Genomic DNA, 17,343 nt, shown 5'->3' with positions numbered 1-17,343 from the left:
TATTTATTTATTTATTTATAATTTTATAAAAAGAAACTAGGTGAGGTCCTTTCAGATTTCTAAACCTCCCTGAAATAATTTTTTTCTAAATGTACTAAATGTCATGATTAATATTTAAACATTAATGTTCAGAAATTTGAGACATCTTTTGTGATGTGCAATGCAATGAAAAACTAAAGCAAGCAGATTTTCACTACCCTTACATGGCACAGGCTAGGGATTTAATCCCACATATATTTAATATCAATGTGCAGATATAAAAAATACTTCGTTTGCAGCAAACTTCAACATATGTATTTACAAAACTTGAGAACAAAAGCAGCATTAAAACACAGAAGTAGCAGATTGACATAGTGCTTTATTTAAGCTGTCTGTACGAAGGAAAATAATGTGCATCCCTATCATATACGTGTAAAAATACTAAGGATGTACAGTGTACAAAAACAGTTTCTTGTAGTTATTTCACATCCTTGTGGGTCATATACTTAAGGAAATAAACAGTTTAAGTATGACCAACAGTAATACGGTTTCTTGGGTTCATAGTTGTCTGCTTAATATCCTTAACCACATGACTAGATCTTGCATGTATCTAATAAAAGAACTAGCAAGATCAAGAAATGTCACAAACTCTAAAGCTACAGGGAGGTAATTCAATTACCAATTTAAAGGTTTTTTTATTTAAATAAATACTTTACATTTCATGCTTGCCTGTAATGCACTACCAGGAGCAAGATAAGGAAATTCTACTGTAGACAGTACAAACAGTAGCAGCAAAGTGTGTACATTGAGGTGTAATATATAGACCCTGCAGTTAGTAAGGAAGGACCTTACTTTTGTACTCTAGGAGAAGCACATGGCCCCTGCAAGAACAGTCAGCTTTAAGAAGCCACAAATAAAGATGGACATGTCAAAAGAAAAAGATAAAACAATACTGGAATAAATGTTCCTTTAGCAACAGGAATGTATTGGATTAGTGTGGAAAGCAAAGCTGTGTGCAAAACTGCCAAAATCCAAATAGAAATTACCCATTTCCTCAAAGATGGCTGCAGTACAAGAGGGCATACTGTACATCATGGAAGTCAGTACAAGCTGGAGTCAAAGTCTGAAATGTACAATGATTGAAAGGCTTACGGTACCAGCTACCAACTGCTGTCCAAATCAAAAGTAGAGCTGAGGACAAGCAGAAGAAATGCTTCACCCATCTCTCTTGGTACAGCTTTGAGATTTATCTTTTGTCTATTTCGAATACTGGTAGCAGAAGTCAGGAATTCCCAAACTCCAGGCAGTCTTAAGTTTATATTAACTGTGCCTATAATAAACTTGATAAAAGGTAATTGTGGAGACAGGTTATGCAATTCAAAGTGAAGTCTAAGTTTTCAAATAATTCACTAACTGATATTTGCTGCAAACTACATAAGCAACAATGATCAAGCCACAGGGACTCTCCTGCACATGAGGAAGCACAACCCTGGCTTCTCATTAACTTCAGGAAATGTGCAAGGTAGTTATTGCTAATACAAGCTGAAAACGAAAGAGGAAAAATACAGGTAGATTTTTAATCAACACAGTTTTAGTTTGCATCTGAGGCATTTCTAGAGAACTAGTTAATGCTCTATTTACTAATTAGCTCACTTAATCATCACTGTTTCAGTGCAGAATAGACCTATGATGTATTTACTGTGCGCCTTTCCCTCTCAATGGCATTTTCTAAAGATGGAGTAGTGTGTTACAAGGTGAGGATGAGATCACATGTGGTGGCACACACAAACCTACACCTTTATTAAAGATAAAACTTTGCTTAGGTAGAAACATGAAACATCTGAATGAGTCTGTCTTAGCTACCTTGCTAAAATGCCCATATGCCTCTTGACCAGCCCAGCACATCCACTGCCAGCAGTGATCTTCATGCTAAGATATCTAAACTTGAAACATCAAGAGGATAAGGCATCTACATATGACCATTTCTTCTTTCAAAAGTGTTTTTTCCAAGTCCTATAATGCTATCAATAATACTTTGTGATATCACAGTCTACATGGGAGCTAACAAGGTACTTCAGTGATAATCCCAGGATTCTCTGATATCATTCGCCAGGGCACATGTTCGCACTGACTGGCAGCTTTGGAATATCCCAACTCCTAGCACCAAAAGGTTTATTATTAAAATGATCATTAATGGAGGACGAAGCTAAGGTTTGTGCATACATCCTGCTAAATACAGATCTTCAGAAATGGAAAGACAACATTTTCTTTCTGGTGTGTTTATCATGATGGTTTAAATTCAGTTAGTTGTTACCATTGTTATACTTAACATGCTGGGTTTCATTACCTACTTGGTTCAGGGCAAATGTTCCAATCAATTACTGTTTTGTAGAATTATAATAAAGTGCTTTTCTTGTAATCATCGTGGTCTCAATTGTTTGAATGCATTTTCTCCATATAAAACTAAAGATTTCTATTGTGCTGCGAGGCTTTTATATTGCTTTAATCTTCAGTGGAGCACAGACATAGCCTTTTTTTTTAACCCCTTGGCACATGGAGTTGGAATGTCCACATCTACAGCACCAAAGAATTAAACGATAGTATTTCATCCACAAAAGCCCAAATCTAAGCAATATGTACAATTTCAGAGCCTTGTTAAAATTTCCACATGGGAGAAAAAGTGCATCATTCTCTTCAGCTTGTACAGTCCTTCCATATATTACAAAATAAACTGCTCTAAGCCTGTTCTAAGATGTAGCAGCATTTGCAAACATGACACATACAATCCTTATCACTAAAAATAAATACTACCGCATTATAACAAAAAATATATATATATATTCAGAGTTAAACACCTGGCGAAAAGCTAATTCACAAACTCAAAATAAAAACAAATATGGCAAACACCTGTTTACCTTGGTGCACAAATTTTGGTGAAAAGCAATACCATTATGCCTGTCTACATTCTTCAGCCATCAGAGGTGATGTATATCAAGAAAAACAGAGAAAAGCATGAGAAAGATGTTATCTGATGCAAATTAAAAGACCTTTTAAACAACTTCAACTGCTGCTTTTATGCCTTCATTTCTTGCATGTAGAATGTTCAATTCTCCATGATTGCACATGAATCTGGAAGTCTAAGTGGCAGGCTGGGTGAGCCCAGCCCTTTCTGTTTCTTCTGTAGTATCCAACAGTAATTAAAAAATAATATATATATATTTATATATATGAACAGTTACAAGTTCTTCTCTCAAATGTTTCCCAAACGCATTCCAGCCAGATGTTAGACATAGACCTGCTTCAAGTAATGATATGCTTAACAAAAAACCTTGCATATGTACATCACCACCCCCTATATTTCCTTGTTCTGACCAGCACAAACAGATGCAAGAAAACATTATAAACTAGTCTTTTTAGACTAATTACAATTCTGATTGGTCTTCTAGAAGAAATGAGGAAATGCATCAGGGACCATGTTTCTTGTAGCCTCCCTGTGTACAATGGAGGATTTAAGTGGTCTGACTTCAAAAGATTTTAAAATTACTTCTTGACATTGCTATTATACTAAGACCCTGGGAGCAGCAACAGGAGAAAACCTTAGACTGATATCAAATTTCATGCAAAAAAACAAAAAGGCTAGTTGGGGGAGGGAGGGAACATTTTCAACTTTGAATGAGCTCTGAAAGTGCCTCTGCAACCTTAATGGCTAGTACTGGTGGTGATGTTCAGGAATCGTTTTCAGTGATAAACCTAAGATGACAACGAAGCAGCAGAACAAAAAAAAAAAGTTATTCTCGTCCACTTGCAGAGTAGGAAAACTGAGGGAAATGCGGCCGCCTCTCATTGTCCATGCAGTCCATACCATCCTCATCATCTGTGGGAGGGGAAAAGCTTAATTTAATTTATTCACCGTAAAATTATTTCATTTTCTACTTGTCTGTTAAATAACATTAGTTCACTGATTTAGGTATAAAATAGGAGTCTAAGTAAAAACAGATAAAAATTAGGCAGTTTGGATAGGCTTGTATACACACAGTAGCACTGACACTGGTTTTGAAGGGGACTTTTCTTATGTAAGTATATATTTATAGGGGTTTTATATATATATATATATATATATATATATATATATATATATATATATATAAAAAAAACTTCAGAATAGCACCTGAAATTTCCAACCACCTTTGCAACTGTCTACAACAGTCAACATGTGCCAGTTCGAGACCAGGCAATATTGGTGATGGGACGAAAACTCTCCACTGTCTTAGGGAGCAAACTATTTTTCAAGTTGATTGAGTAACTATATTTTTACTGTGATCATATCTGAAAGATTTGCTATAGTGAAAAAGAAAAATGCTGCTAGAACATGTAATATAGCTCAAAATAGAAAAAATGTTTAAAGAGTGACTACTGCATACAATTTTGATGCAGTATTTTAAAAAAAAACTTTTGTAAAATAGTCCCATTTAGCTTTACAGTATTTACTGGAATTTGATGAGATGTGCACTAAATTCTTAAACTATATATATAAAAAACCTAATCCTTAAAAAGCTCCATAATGGCCCCTTCTGACCCTAAAGTCTATTAGTTTATGACCATGTAGTCTGACTTCCTGCACAATGCAGGTCACAGAACCTCACCCACCCACTCCTGTAATAGACCCCGAACCCATGATGAGCTACTGAAGTCCTCAAATCATGGTTTAAAAACTTCAAGGTACAGAGAATCCACCAGCAAGTGACCCGTACCCCATGCTGCAGGGAAAGGTGAAAAAAACCTAGCGGGATTTTTCAACCCCCATTGAAATTGTTCTCCTTAGTGACACACAGAGTCTTCATATATTCCATGCAAAATAGCTAGAGTTAATGCAATTAGTAATCAAGTACTCAAAAATGAATACATATGGAGATAATAAACACTTAATTCTGTCCCATTGTGCCTATGATTTCAAACATGGTCTCCTTTTATACTGTAAGTTTAAACTAGCACAAAATATCTTTTTTTAATCACCATACTTAACATAAGTTACAGTATGTACTTAAAATAATCAGTTAGCTTGATTTTAAATCTCAATGAGATCTACAAAATAGGCCAAGTTTGAAGAAAAATGGTTCTTCAACCAAGAGTTGCCGTTTTCAGTGCAGTCACTTTATGCCACACCATGATGTAATCTATCCCTAAAGTTGATTTAACAAGCCCCTGGAGGATCACTCCAAATAAGGATCATCTTCTCATGGCACAGAACTAACGCTTACATCAGACCCTCCAGTGCCTATGTTGCCAATATAGCAGAGAAAAGGAAGTATGACCATAAAAAGGGGGATTGGCTCAGATACCTGAGTTACATGCTGATCTGCTTTCTGGGACCCTGGGGCTACTGCAATTCAGCAGACATACTAGAGGTCTCCAGGCTTCTATAACGTGATGCAAGAGAATTTGCAAAGTACAAGGAAGTTTTTAGTCACCTAACCACACTTCTGACCTGTGCAGCTGAATTTGAGTTTTTTTAAATGACAAAAATTCAACTGATTTAAAGCTAAAGCATTTTAATGCTGAGACATCTCAGACTATGTAGAGTCTTAAAACTGGGATAATCTCAAACTTGGAACTGTCTCAAACACTAGGTCATTTAACTTTAAAAACATTAATGACACTGACTAATAATGATCAGCTCAGAATTAGATTCAAAGCTGAAGCACTTCATAATGCCCAAACCTTCTCTACCTCTCCAGCTTTTACCCTGACAAAAAAAAGTCAATTTATCTGCTTGTGTAAAGTTCATAACTTCAAAATACACAACCAGTTTTGTCTAAATTTAGCTATATTTAAACAAAATCTGATCAGATGTTTTAAAGTTATGCATATACAAATATTCTCATTCACATATATGGACAAGGTGGGGTGTTTTATTTTTAAAAATATGCAGAACTCAAACAGCTAAACTGGCTCTGTTCAAATTTAAAAAAAAAAAATCACTTCTAGACTGGCACAGCAAGCACAGACAATCTGAGTAAAAAAGGAATTTGTTTCAGAAAGTTATAAGCCACTAAAAAGGGGGCAAACAAAAAGAACTCAACCCTGAGTATTGTGTGTGCTATCTTCATATGCTATAATACATACGTTCTTTTTTGTTACACAAAATGTAATAAAAACAATACCTTTCTAGAGAGGAAAGGTATTTAAAATATTGACCAATGGAGTTTGGAATATTGTTTCTTATGTGATAACTTTATTAAATAGAAGTTAGAATGATCAGATACTGATTTATAGATGTATAGATAAACATAAATGCAATGTGCATTGAGAGAGAAACTCACCCAAGCGCACAGGGTCTGCACAAGGTGCAATGCACCACTTCAATCTAAATTAATAATGGCATTAAGGATTCTAGTTCTGTGTGGAGCCTGATATGAGGCCTCTGCACTGGAGTGAATTTCATCTAAAACAAAAAAACATCAAGCTGTCTGGACAGGAGATATCTGTTCTCTGTAGCAACATGTGCTCTTTTCTGGCCTTGTTTCAGCAAGGTATTTAAACGTGAGTCTACCATCTTTAAACACGTGAGTAGTCTCATTGAAGTCAGTGGGGCTATACATATATATGATTGAAATTGGGCATGTGTTTAAGTACTTTGCTGAATTGGGGGCTTTATTAGCAAACAAAAAAAGATGCTTAGAAAGTGGCATTTGCCTCATTTAAGAATTTAAGGAATTGTAAGGTCCAGAAATCTGATGAACTAAATATATTTAACCTTACTATGCTTACTGTAAGGAGTCTTGTGCCATACAGAATTACTCTTAGATGGTTTCACATTAAGTTGCACTAAAAGGGGTGAGAACACTTCCGTCATTAGAACAGGGTAACTTATTTCATATCACTCTTTATAGTATATGTACACACTGATAAGCACTTTTCAGGCTTACTTACATTTTTCAGGTGGCGTTATTGTAATAGTCTGAGCTGTAAATTCTTCATCAAAATACCTGGTGTCTGTCTCAGATGTCACTTGAGGTTTAAAAGGAGGTACAAGCTTATGGGAACAAACAAAGGAGTCAAGTTAATAAACTTGAATTCAACCAAATTATTGTCAGGAGTAGACATGCCTGCCTTAAGTCCTGTCTTGAGTACAGGGGACTGGACTAGATGAGCCAATGAGGTTCCTTCCAGTCCTATACTTCTAAGAAGCTCATGTAGCTCAGTGGTTAAACCAGAAGACTGGTAACAGGAGGATCCTGGATTGAATGCCAGTTGAGTCCCTGACAGCTAGTGTGACAGGCAAGTCACTAGACTTCTGTATGTCAGAAATGCTAGTTTAGAAACTATGTAAAAGCAGGAACACAATAAAAACAAAATGACTTTCCTTAGCTAAACTGAACAACAGAAGATAATTAACTAAAAACTCGGAATGGGGTGTTCAGGGTGGATAAAAAATAATGATTTTTTTTTTTTTTTTTTTTTTTTTTTTTTTTTTTTTTTTTTTTTTTTTTTTTTTTTTTTTTTAATTTAAGGTGGATTTTTAAAATGTAAATACAAATTTATTTTTAAATTAGGGCAACCAATGTTAAGGCCTAAACTTATTTATAATCTATTAATAATAATTTTATAATATATTTAAATTATTTTAAGCAGCCCATGGTTGTTGCCAAGTTTTAAAGTCAAACCACTGAACTGGTAGAAGTTACTAGCTGAGCACTTGGCACCAAAATCTGCTGAAGTGCTAAGCCAGCTTTTGACAGTAGTATCCTCTTCTGTGGGTGTAAAAAGAATATTATTCACCTAGTTCAGTCCAACACTGGTCCATTCAGTTTAGAAACTGAGTGGGAACTGAAAAAGCAGGAAAGCTTGTTTTCCTTTTCTAATTTATGAATAAAAACTAGATATGAGAGAATGAGCTCTACTAGTTCTAAAAAGACATGGTAACAAGAAAATCAGTACAGTTCTCTAACTACAGCTAATACTTCCTTTGTTTAATAAATCAGTTAGTTTTAAAGACGTTTTGATAATTTTTTTGATAAACTTTTTTTCTTTTCCATCCAGCACATTAAAGGTAGTTTTATGTAACTAATAAAAATGCTGTCTTATGCATTTTAATTAAATTTTAATTACCATCCAAATAGAGCTTGACACAAAGCACAATTAAAAAATTAATCATCTAGTAAATAAGAAATGCATATGAACATGTAAACTTTAAATGTCAAACAGGTCAATTCATGTTTAGGTCAGTCTCATGAACACAACATTTCTGGATTTTTGCAACAATTTTCATAGTATTTTTCAGTATTTCTTAGCAAATAAGTACTGTCCTGGTTAAAAACTGCTCCAGTTCACTAATTTGTTAGTGCATGGAATTGGCCTCATCAATGGATGACAGAAGACATCGTAAGTCCATCAGGAACTTCAATAGAAGATAGGTTGGGGCAGCATCACCACCCTTCAGTGTAAAGCCTCAGAGTAGGATTTGCACACAGGAAAAAAAGGGTGCAAAGTTTCTCATTATATCTTTGAGCAAAACTTGGAGAAGCAAAATTGTAAGCCCACTCCCAGCTCTAAGCTTGACTAGATGCTGAATAATAGCACATTTGTGTGAGAATAATTTCACAACATTGCTTGCATTCAGTCAAGAAGCTAATCCATTTCTAAGAGTTCATGACACTTGAACAGGTGTTTGGTCTATCACATTTTAGAAAGTTAACCATCATAACTTTATTTTAGTTCCTTCAAATGAGTTTAACAATCTTCTTAAAATCCATCTCCATTTCGACCCCACTCTTTACTACTAATATGCACACTCCTGACTGGAGTGTCACATCCATTTTATTTTTGAGCTGACTCTAAGCCAATTTCATTCATCAGCTCAATATGTGTATGTTGTATTTGCATACCACATTAAATGCATCAAGTCTCTTAACATGTCCGGTGCCACAGAATATTAAACCTTGAGTCACCTAGTCCCCAGTTCTGAACATACATTTTTGCTGCAGCTGCACTATGCTTAAAATGATTTTACAATCAAACAATTAAGTGAACGTCATTCACTAGTATGAGTGGAATCTCTTTAAAAACTTTAAATGCTGATCATTGCTCATATGACAGTGTGCTGATTTAAAGCAGAGGATTATTGCATCTCTCAGGTGGTTAAAGATGATCTCAAATGCATTTTTTTCTTCTCTTTTTAAAGAGATACAAAAAACTGACTTCCCCAATCATTAGCAGATCAGATAAACAAGTCCAGGCGTAGAAAGACTTATTTAAAAATACATTTTAAAACCAAATTGTTTTAAATGGGTTCCTCCTTTATTTATCTGCAAAGACTTGCATTCAGGTGCCAACGTTTCAGAGTTTTCATAGCTACCCATGGAAGGCACTATCACAGCATAAAGGCTGCAGCTCCCTGTCCTGTTTTTTGGTATTAATCTTACAATTCACTTTTGAAGGAGAAATTTACAAATGGATGCATTTTTAATTTGAAGCCTCAACCTATACTATGTTAATGATTTGGGAACTATATACGCCTTTTAAATGTATTCAATTTCTAAAAGGTATTTGTTCAACTTAAAATATAAGAAGTTCCAAATAATGTTTAATTTTTATCAGAGACAAGTGATAGCACCTGCTCATTTTCAACTCAATTTGAAATATAAAGTTAGCAGTTCCAGTGTCTTTCCTCTATCAATTGCCAAATCCTGGCCTCAGTGAAGCCAATGGATTTATACTTTGAGACCAGGATTTAGCTCTCTCTCTCTCTCTCTTCCCCCTTGACTTTGAAACATCATCATCAAACAATTCACTTGTCAATTTATTCCGTAACATAGAGAACAAACTTTAGCAAAAATATTGGCAAACTATTCTGCACTTGATATATGTTTTTTAAAGTCTTTGTGCTTTGTCATGGACTTTTGTATAACATAAAATTTACAAAAGCACTCTTCTTTAGTGATTAATTTTGCAGTTCTCGTTAAACTCCCCCTTAGTTCAATATACAATTTATTTTAATCCTTTGTTATTGATACATAAGTGTCTAAGCAGTACAGTTGTTGGAAAACTTAAACCTTCACATCTTGATTCTTAATCCTATCATTATATATTAATATATAATCCTATCATATATATACTGTGTAACCATAATGATAATGTAACTTAACTGTTCTATGTAACTAGCCCTGTTGGGAATTGTTTTTTGAGCAGCATGCACTCCAGATGAGATCTCTAACTATCAAAGTTTCAACTTCAGTTCTAAACACTTCTTTACGCTTTTCTGGAAAGGGAGGGGATGATGCCGACTGTGATAAAATCCATGAATGGTGCATTAAAAAACCCACCCAACCAACCACACACACAGATAAATTCCAACTGTTTTTTTAAATCCAACTCTTAAAAATGCTATCCAGATCTTTTCATGTTTTCTTTCACCCAAAATATGTTTTAACTGACAACTGGTAACCTGAAAGTTATGCTAGTAAGAAGAAAATATCTTTAATATGACTATATGAACACCACAAAGATACAAAAGAGTAACAGAATGCAACCCAGATATTTTTTGTAAATGGATCAGATTCTGTCGTCAGTTGTATCTGTATAACTTCATTAATCCTTTGACACTAATTTCAATTGGATGGTCTATCTGTTTCTTTCTTTAAGCATGTTTTCCTCCTCTTGGTTACATATCTATAACTATAATGTTTCTGACCAGAATTTTCACCCAAAAGCTATAGGTGGGATTGACAAAGGGGCTTAGGAGCTGTAGCACTGTGCACCATAGGGCCTAAATTTTACAGGCCTAGAAAATTCAGGAACAATGCTGGGATCCACAAAGCCAAATTAGGCATCGTGGCTCCCTGTACAATGAATGGGGAAAGAACTGCCAAAAATGTGACTCACAAAAGCCAGCATACTAGGCAGGGAGCTGCCTAAGATAGCCAGTGGGAGATTCCAACTAGAGGGGTGTATGCTAAGCCCGGGCCCTCTCTCAGAGATAAATACCACCTTGCCGCCTGGACATCGGTGCCTATCTCTGCTGAGTGATCCAAAAACAGATTTCCTGAAGGCAGAAGGCTTAGAAACCTAACGTGTTTCTTGTGGGAATGAGTTAGGCACCTGCCTCGTGGTGGTGGCAGTGCCCACCTTGTAATTTCTAGCCCAATGGTAAAAGCACTCACCTGGGGGATATGGGAGATCCAAATTCAATTTCCCCCTCTCTGCCAAAGGGAGAGAGAGAATTTTTCCATGGGTCTTCCACCTTTCAGTGGATGGGTGGGTGCCCTAGCCACTGGGCAGTCTCACTCTCTCTATGGCTGTTCCACTGGGGAAGAATACTTAAACAGTCATTGGGCCAGAGAGAGAGAGAGTAGGAATGACTCTGTAGCCTAGTGGTTAGGGCATGACCCCCAAGTCCAGTCCCCCTGCTCCAATCACTCATTATTTATCCACACTAGAACAGCTCCAAAAGGAGAGATTGAGGGAGCCCCACATCAGACTATCCCATAGCTAAGTGGGCTAGAGCACCCTCCTAAGAGGTGAGAGACCCCTGTTCTAAATCCTTTCTCTCCCTCCGGCAGAGAGAGGGAATGGAACCTGAGTCTCCAACATCCCAGGTGAGTACTCTAACCACTCGGCTAAAAGTTATAAGATGGGTAACACTGGTTCTAGGACCCGAACTGACAGGTGCCCTTTGAGCATACAAACTGGACTAGACCCCTCAGGTGCTTCTGACAGCCGAACGCCTATCTTCCCCTGGTTTGTGGTTCGCTCTGGGGCTTAGACAGGAGACAGGCATCCAAATGCCTAGAGTGAAGTAGAAGCACGCATGCCCAGGAACAGAAATACAGATGCCTACAGGGTACAGCAGTTCTGTGGATCACAGTGGAGTGAAAACTAGAATTTAGGTGCCTAAGTCTGGAGTTTTGGCACTTAAGAACTTCAGTGGATCCCACCCTATATAACTCAAACATTCTTTCATCTACATCTACTACTGAGAATGAAAATTGTAATTTTACAGAAACGTGATTTACGTTTAACTTTGACTGGAAAATGTCATATGACCATAACAAAGGATTTTTACATTTTTATGCTCAGTCATCTTTTATTGCCTATTTATCAGCCAAACAGATCTAAACTTGGAGTCAGAAACAGACTGAATTTATCCCCCAAATACAAACCAATCTACATACAATTTTAAAAAGAGAACCACTTCCTTTTACCACGATATTCACATTTCTTAATTTACAACACACACACTTCCCAGCAATTCCTCCCCCCCCCCCCCCCATTTAATTCTGCAACGCAGCCAGCCTCAGATAAAGGGACAAACAAATATGGATTTGCTGATACAAAGAAAATCCCAAGCAACGTGCCCACCTACAAAATGTTCATAAGATTCCAAAGCAAGGTGTCCCTGTAAAACAATTTCAGTTTGTCGATCTTCTCAGGTTACTTTTCAATAATTCAGAGAGTAGGCCACCCATAACGGTATGAAATCAAATGATCTGTTCCATCCACAATTCAACAGCCACCGTTATATTATTATTTTCCAAGAATCTGCTACAGTTTTCAACAAGTTATGTAAGCAACTTAGGAATTAAATATACAACAGAAAGTTTTATTAAACAGAGTGCACCCTATTTAATAATCCCAGTACACATTTCCAGTAGAACAGAGTACTCAACTCACAGAAAAAAATCATTCAAGATATGACCTATATGTGGGGGATGTTATCATGACCTGAGCTGGGAGTGGCAGAGACGACAACATAGGAACCTTTCTCATCTCTAACTACTATGGTCTTACAGTAATCATTAGTGAGCAACAAAAGAAGAGAGAGACAGAAAATGATCACGGAAAGTGATAAAAATAAAGAGAAATACACAGCTTCTGTAATTAAAAAGAAAAGAAAGATATAACAACCTATAGGTTCTTTTACAAAATTTGACTACATCAGCCAGTGACTGTGTGTCTGAGCCAAAGCCCATTCAAGTCAGTAGCTCAAATGAAATATTCTCATTAACTTCAGTGGGCTCTGAATTAGGTTCCAGGCTGACTTCATCTGCCTAAACCAGTAATGGTGCTTAGAATATTTTGACAATTTCACTGTTAGTTACAAAAGCAGAGTATTGCATGAATCTTACAGAACAGAAAGGTAAGAACAATAATAATCAGATGCCATAAATATTGTTAAACATTATCAATTATAGAGATGTTTCACAATAGAAAGGGAGTGGTGTCATCTAATCCCATCCCCAGAAAATAGACCATTTTACATTAGTTAGGTGCATCTCAGTAACATTCAGTGACTCACTTGATGAAACTAGAAATTATGTCAATATTCCAGATAGTTGGGTAAATAAAACAAGAAAAACACAGAAAACTCCAGGCTGCAACCGGAATGGAAAAACTTGATATAAAATACTTTGTTAATGTTTTTGGATTAATTCTGCTTACACAATTTTACACATAGCCTTTCATAATCAAGATATTCCACAAAGGAATAGGAGATACTTGTAGTTCAGTGACTGTGTAGGAAAACATGGCAGCCTCTGTCACCTTGTGTGTGTGTGTGTGTATAATATCTATATATTCACACACATCTACACAAAAAACTTATGAAAAAGAAAATGGAAGCTAAGATTGAGCTATACAAATACATGTGACAGTGCATGGAAGTTTCTCCCAGTTCCTTTCATATATCTTCCACGAGCAGTATCATTTATGTAATCATAACTATAAGTATAAACACATTTATTCTTCAGTCATGATTGTATAAAATTATGCCGCAGTCCTTTTGTTCTACGCATCCTACTCATGCACACACGACTGTGCCTAAATTCTTTTTTAAAACACCAAATCAACCTCCTGATCTGCCATCTCATGCACAAGTAATAAAAAACTTCCCTTGACCACTATAAACAAAATGTTGTGGCTATTTTGAAAACATACCACTCAATTTTAGAGGAAGAACCTCTAAAAAAATTTACCGGCTTCTGTAGAATTCTTGTCAAGAAATGAGGAACCGGCACACGGAGCTTCGGCACCACCTCCAGAAGAAAATGAGAGAAATGTAGTAAGAAATCCTTTCCTAACAACCTTTCCCATAAAGTGGAAGCATAAAAAATGGTATATGGAGGGATATTGTATTTTGACTGTGTGCTTATTGGATTAGAGGCATAATCATTTGGTTGAGAGAGACTTTAAGTGATGTCAGCAGTGCTCAATTTGAACCAGGCCACACCACAGAGTCTTCATACCTTTTTATGAGGCTGCCATCTTGTTCATTAGAACCCTACACTTTCATTTGAAACAAAAAGTCAGTCTCCAGTAATTACAGTTGTAAAGAAATCTTTAAAAATATATGAACAAAGCATAACTGCTGCAAAGATGTTTATCTGAATTTGTAGAAAGCCTGAAACAATTCCAGGAGACATGAACTGCCTTGTTCATCTCAAAAGGTTTTTAGCCCAGAGGCTCAATGATAAGGATTGAAATGTCCATATTATTAACTGTTACACTCCTGATTAGTGCATTTAAGAAAGAACAATCATATTATGAAGATTTCCATTGTCTATTGAGAGTAACATTTCAGTTTGGTGCCACAACTGAATGTTCCTTGGGTGTAACCAACACATCCTGCCCCACCCTTCTGATCTGTGCAACCAAAAAGCCAGAGGGAAGCGCAACAAGGCATCCAAGACTGCATCTCAACCAGCAGCTCCAATAGGAACTGAAGGCCCAGGTGTCCTTCTCCCATGGCTACTGCCTCTCCCTCTGCCGGAGGTTCCCTTAGGCTGAGGCAGGCAACACAGCACCAGTTATACTGATTTGACATTTTTAAGCCCTTTCTTCATAACCTATGAAGACTGTAAATACTTTTTTAAATGAAAACTTAGAGAGTGACTTTATCACTTGACTCTGGCAGCCAACATCCAAGACGTGTCTATTGTGCCTATGTCTTAATGCAGTTCCACCCCAGGTGTTTTCTTACCCCAGACAGAGAGCCCAGAAGAACATGCAAGATCGAATTATGAACATCTGCACAACTTATTGTGAATGGCAACTCATTTTGACATCCAAAGCAGGTGAAACCTGGGACACTACCACTCCTTCCCCTCCCCCCTTCCCCCCCCCCCCCAGCTCAAGACCTGGATGCGACCCATCATTCATGAACAATGAGGGCAAACAGAGTATCTCACTGTGTGCAATTACACAGAGAGATTTTATACCACTCTGAGCCTTCTTTCATGCTTTCAAAATAATTTATTTCCACTGTACAAATGGTTCAATACAGTAGAAAATATTCCATATTATCCAAAGGCTAATCAATCAACTGATAATCATTGTGTCTTGAAAACCCCTGACCACCATAATAGGTCCTTGCAAGTGGCTGAAAATATTACAGACTAGCTGTGATGCACTCAAGCTGAAACTGCAGAACTTTAAAAAAAAAAAAAAAAAAAAATTAAAAATGAAGAAACTGATTTTGACTTGCCTCATAAAGGTCACATAAAATGGAATTTACCCTAAAACTGGTATGAAATGAACATCACATTAAGACCCTGATCATGTAAACACTTATGTATATGCTTAAATCTAAGTATGTGAGTAATTCCATTGAACCAATGGAACTATTCAGATGCTTAAAGTTAAGCAAATACATAACGTTTGCAGGATCAGGGCCTAAACAGTTTATATTTCAGATTGATGAAAAAGATGAAAATAAGGCTCATAGTTAAATATGTCATTTAACTGAGTAATTCATGGTAAAAGGTTAATAGCCACAGCTCTTAATTCTTTAACACTTCTGCTCAATGCATTATCCAATTGAAATAAATTATGACCAAAATTTCAAATCTGAATGACTGAAGTTGGCTCCTAAATCTGTATTTATGCACCTAAATAGAGTTTAGCCTGAATATGCATGTATTTAGATGCCTATATGCAGATTTAGAGTAAAACTTCAATCACCAGAGGGCACTCCAATTCCAATGGAGTGAAGACTATTTATACCACTTCAATCTATACCCCAAATTTGAAATATTGACCAATATCCATCCATAACATACTGTTAGGGATTAAATCATTGATACTTGTTTCTACAGCTACATTGACAACTACAACATCACATTGAGATTTTTGTTGTCTCTATAGTGATTGTTCTGTAAACCTTCCTGTACCATCATATAAATGTTATAATAGACTGAACAATGAAATCCAATATCCATGGTCATTCATTAGGGGTGACCATTTGTAACCTACTCATAAATATACTTCTTTATGACACTCTGGACTTTCCCAATTCATGACAACAAAATTACTGTACACTCTTGCTCTTCATACATTTATATGAATTTACAACACGGGAAGTATAATTTTCACTTTGACCACAGTGCATATATTTTAAAAGTATATTATAACAGATACCTAAAAACTATACTGTAAATGCCATATGTTGCACCTTAAAAGCTACCATCTAGTTTACTGAGTTTTAATGCAAGTCAAAGAATGTGTCAATTTTAAGCTTCTTTCTAGTTATAAAAGCTAGTCAAGTCTTTAGCGTAATTTACATTTTGATGCCCAGAAATGGAACGTTGGGACATCCTATTGAACTTTACTGGAGATCCATATCTCTGATCCTTTAAAATGGCTAATTTTCATCATTCAACAGAATAAACTACATGCTGATAATAAACTTAGGCATGACTTCTGAAAACTGATTTGTAAATGAGCTAAAAGAAATGGAGAAAATTCTAAATCAATTGTGTAATGAGTATGGGGAAAGCGTACCACTAGAAATACTAACACACACACACTCATTCTATTACACATGTGCTCATCCATAGCTTTTGAAAGTACTTGTCACAACTCACACATGTATTCATCACTTACTAAACAATTTGGGCTAAGAAATCTAACTAATGAAGATTCCTAACTAATGAAGATTCAACAGTTTAGGTATGTGATCTCACACAGATCAGAACTCATTTGCCAAATCATTTTACATAGCAATACACCAATACATTTTAAAGGGACACTGTTGAAGTTGGTTGTCCCAAAATTTGACCTACCTTTTTGCTGTTTTTCCTTACATATATCTGCAAAGACTGTGTAGTTCTCTTGTGTTCTTTCCAAAACAAATCTTTCAATGCTCCTTAAAAGGTAAATAAATGCTCACAGCCCAACACCTATATGAGCAAACTTTCAATAACAAAACAGTATATGAATGCAATGGAAGGAGAGTGTTTTGGTAAGGAACAAGATTTCATCTTAAAGTTTCCAATGGATTATCATATTGATATTTTTACATTTTTGAAAAATACATTGTCAGTGTCTCCTTTAAAATGTTGGTTTTCCTTTACTAACAATAAAGCTTTTGTT

General features: G+C 36.0%; 1 protein-coding gene across 2 annotated transcripts in view; it reads right to left on the bottom strand.

The window, feature by feature from the left end:
- Nucleotides 1-338: 338 nt before the first annotated feature.
- The window catches only part of AKT3 (AKT serine/threonine kinase 3), a 268,842-nt gene continuing 251,837 nt past the window's right edge, over nucleotides 339-17,343 (bottom strand). For both annotated transcript variants that reach the window (XM_067555260.1, XM_067555261.1), the window contains exons 13-14: nucleotides 6,910-7,012; nucleotides 339-3,853 (exon numbers count right to left, since the gene is read on the bottom strand). In XM_067555260.1, coding sequence (XP_067411361.1) covers nucleotides 3,768-3,853; nucleotides 6,910-7,012 — 189 coding nt within the window. In that variant the 3' untranslated portion in view covers nucleotides 339-3,767. The remainder of the gene's footprint in view (nucleotides 3,854-6,909; nucleotides 7,013-17,343) is intronic.

Source organism: Emydura macquarii, unplaced genomic scaffold (assembly GCF_026122565.2).
Source record: "Emydura macquarii macquarii isolate MOO-44397 ecotype Brisbane River unplaced genomic scaffold, CSIRO-AGI_Emac_v2 contig_1597, whole genome shotgun sequence".
In the NCBI taxonomy this organism is placed as follows: Eukaryota; Metazoa; Chordata; order Testudines; family Chelidae; genus Emydura; species Emydura macquarii.
Note: the sequence above shows the minus strand (reverse complement) of the source record. Positions and strands in the feature narration are given on the sequence as shown.